General features: G+C 43.4%; 1 protein-coding gene across 1 annotated transcript in view; it reads right to left on the bottom strand.

Moving 5' to 3' along the window:
* The window catches only part of Gabrr3 (gamma-aminobutyric acid type A receptor rho3 subunit), a 54,805-nt gene extending 53,806 nt beyond the window's left edge, over positions 1 to 999 (bottom strand). The window contains exon 1 of the mRNA XM_021209837.2: positions 840 to 999. Within this exon, the coding sequence (XP_021065496.1) occupies positions 840 to 955 (116 nt within the window). The 5' untranslated portion in view covers positions 956 to 999. The remainder of the gene's footprint in view (positions 1 to 839) is intronic.

Below are 999 nucleotides of genomic sequence, written 5' to 3'. Positions count from 1 at the left end.
TCTCTCTCTCTCTCTCTCTCTCTCTCTCTCTCTCTCTCTCTCTCTCTCCCTCTACTACTCTCTTAACTCCCCTCCCATGCCCGAAATAAACTCTATTCTATACTAAACTGTCATGTGGCTGATCCCTCAGGGAAGGGATGCCTTGGCATAGGCCTGCCGAGGCACCCCCTTCCCCCATACCTCTTCAACCCCCCCCATGGAACTTATCTTATAGCTCTTTATCTTTTTATAAACACAACAGAGGGTACCAAACTATATCAGTGATTCCTTCTCTCCTAGAAGCTACCGATAGCCAATGGTTCCCTGTAATAGCCTGGCATCTCATGTCTTTGATGGGAAAATAACAATAGTGATAAGTTGATCTTTGGAAAGGTATTTACATTTATGAGCACTATATTCAACAGGTAACAAGTGGTCTTAATGCTTTCTTACACTCTCTCTTCAGTATATAAAACCAAGCTTCCCTCCACAAAATTAACACGAAAAGTCGTTTCTTAAACTACTAATTCAAAATGTAAAGAAACTGTAGATAAGCATCATTCCTAGCAATAAAGTGCATTCCTCATTGGAGCAATATTCTCCCTGAAAGATGGTGCAGATGTGAAACACTTGACTGTATACTCCCCAAATAAATACAACTAAATAAACAATGCTGGACATGGAAGATCCCGTACTTGCAGATGTTAACCATCTCTTCTGATGGGTCAGAGCTATTCCAGACACAGGTACTTCAACAAGATGGGCATCCCTTAAAGAGATGTTTCTAGATTAGCAGAGGGTCCGAGGCAGCTGTTGAGAGAAACTGGGAAATCTCTAATGACTCTGTTTCTATATCTTACCGGGTTTGTTTCGGTGAAGAGAGGCATTGCTGGTGGGGTTTCTTGATGGCAGAAGCATCCGGCATCAGTGTGATCCAGGTGTAGGTGAAGGAGACCAACCAAACAGCCAGGACCATGTCTTCCAGGAGGAAGGAATGCAGGGAGATGCCACCCACACAAC

The sequence above is a fragment of the Mus pahari genome, chromosome 12, assembly GCF_900095145.1.
Source record: "Mus pahari chromosome 12, PAHARI_EIJ_v1.1, whole genome shotgun sequence".
Classification (NCBI taxonomy): Eukaryota; Metazoa; Chordata; class Mammalia; order Rodentia; family Muridae; genus Mus; species Mus pahari.
This window is presented reverse-complemented; position numbering and strand designations above follow the sequence as displayed.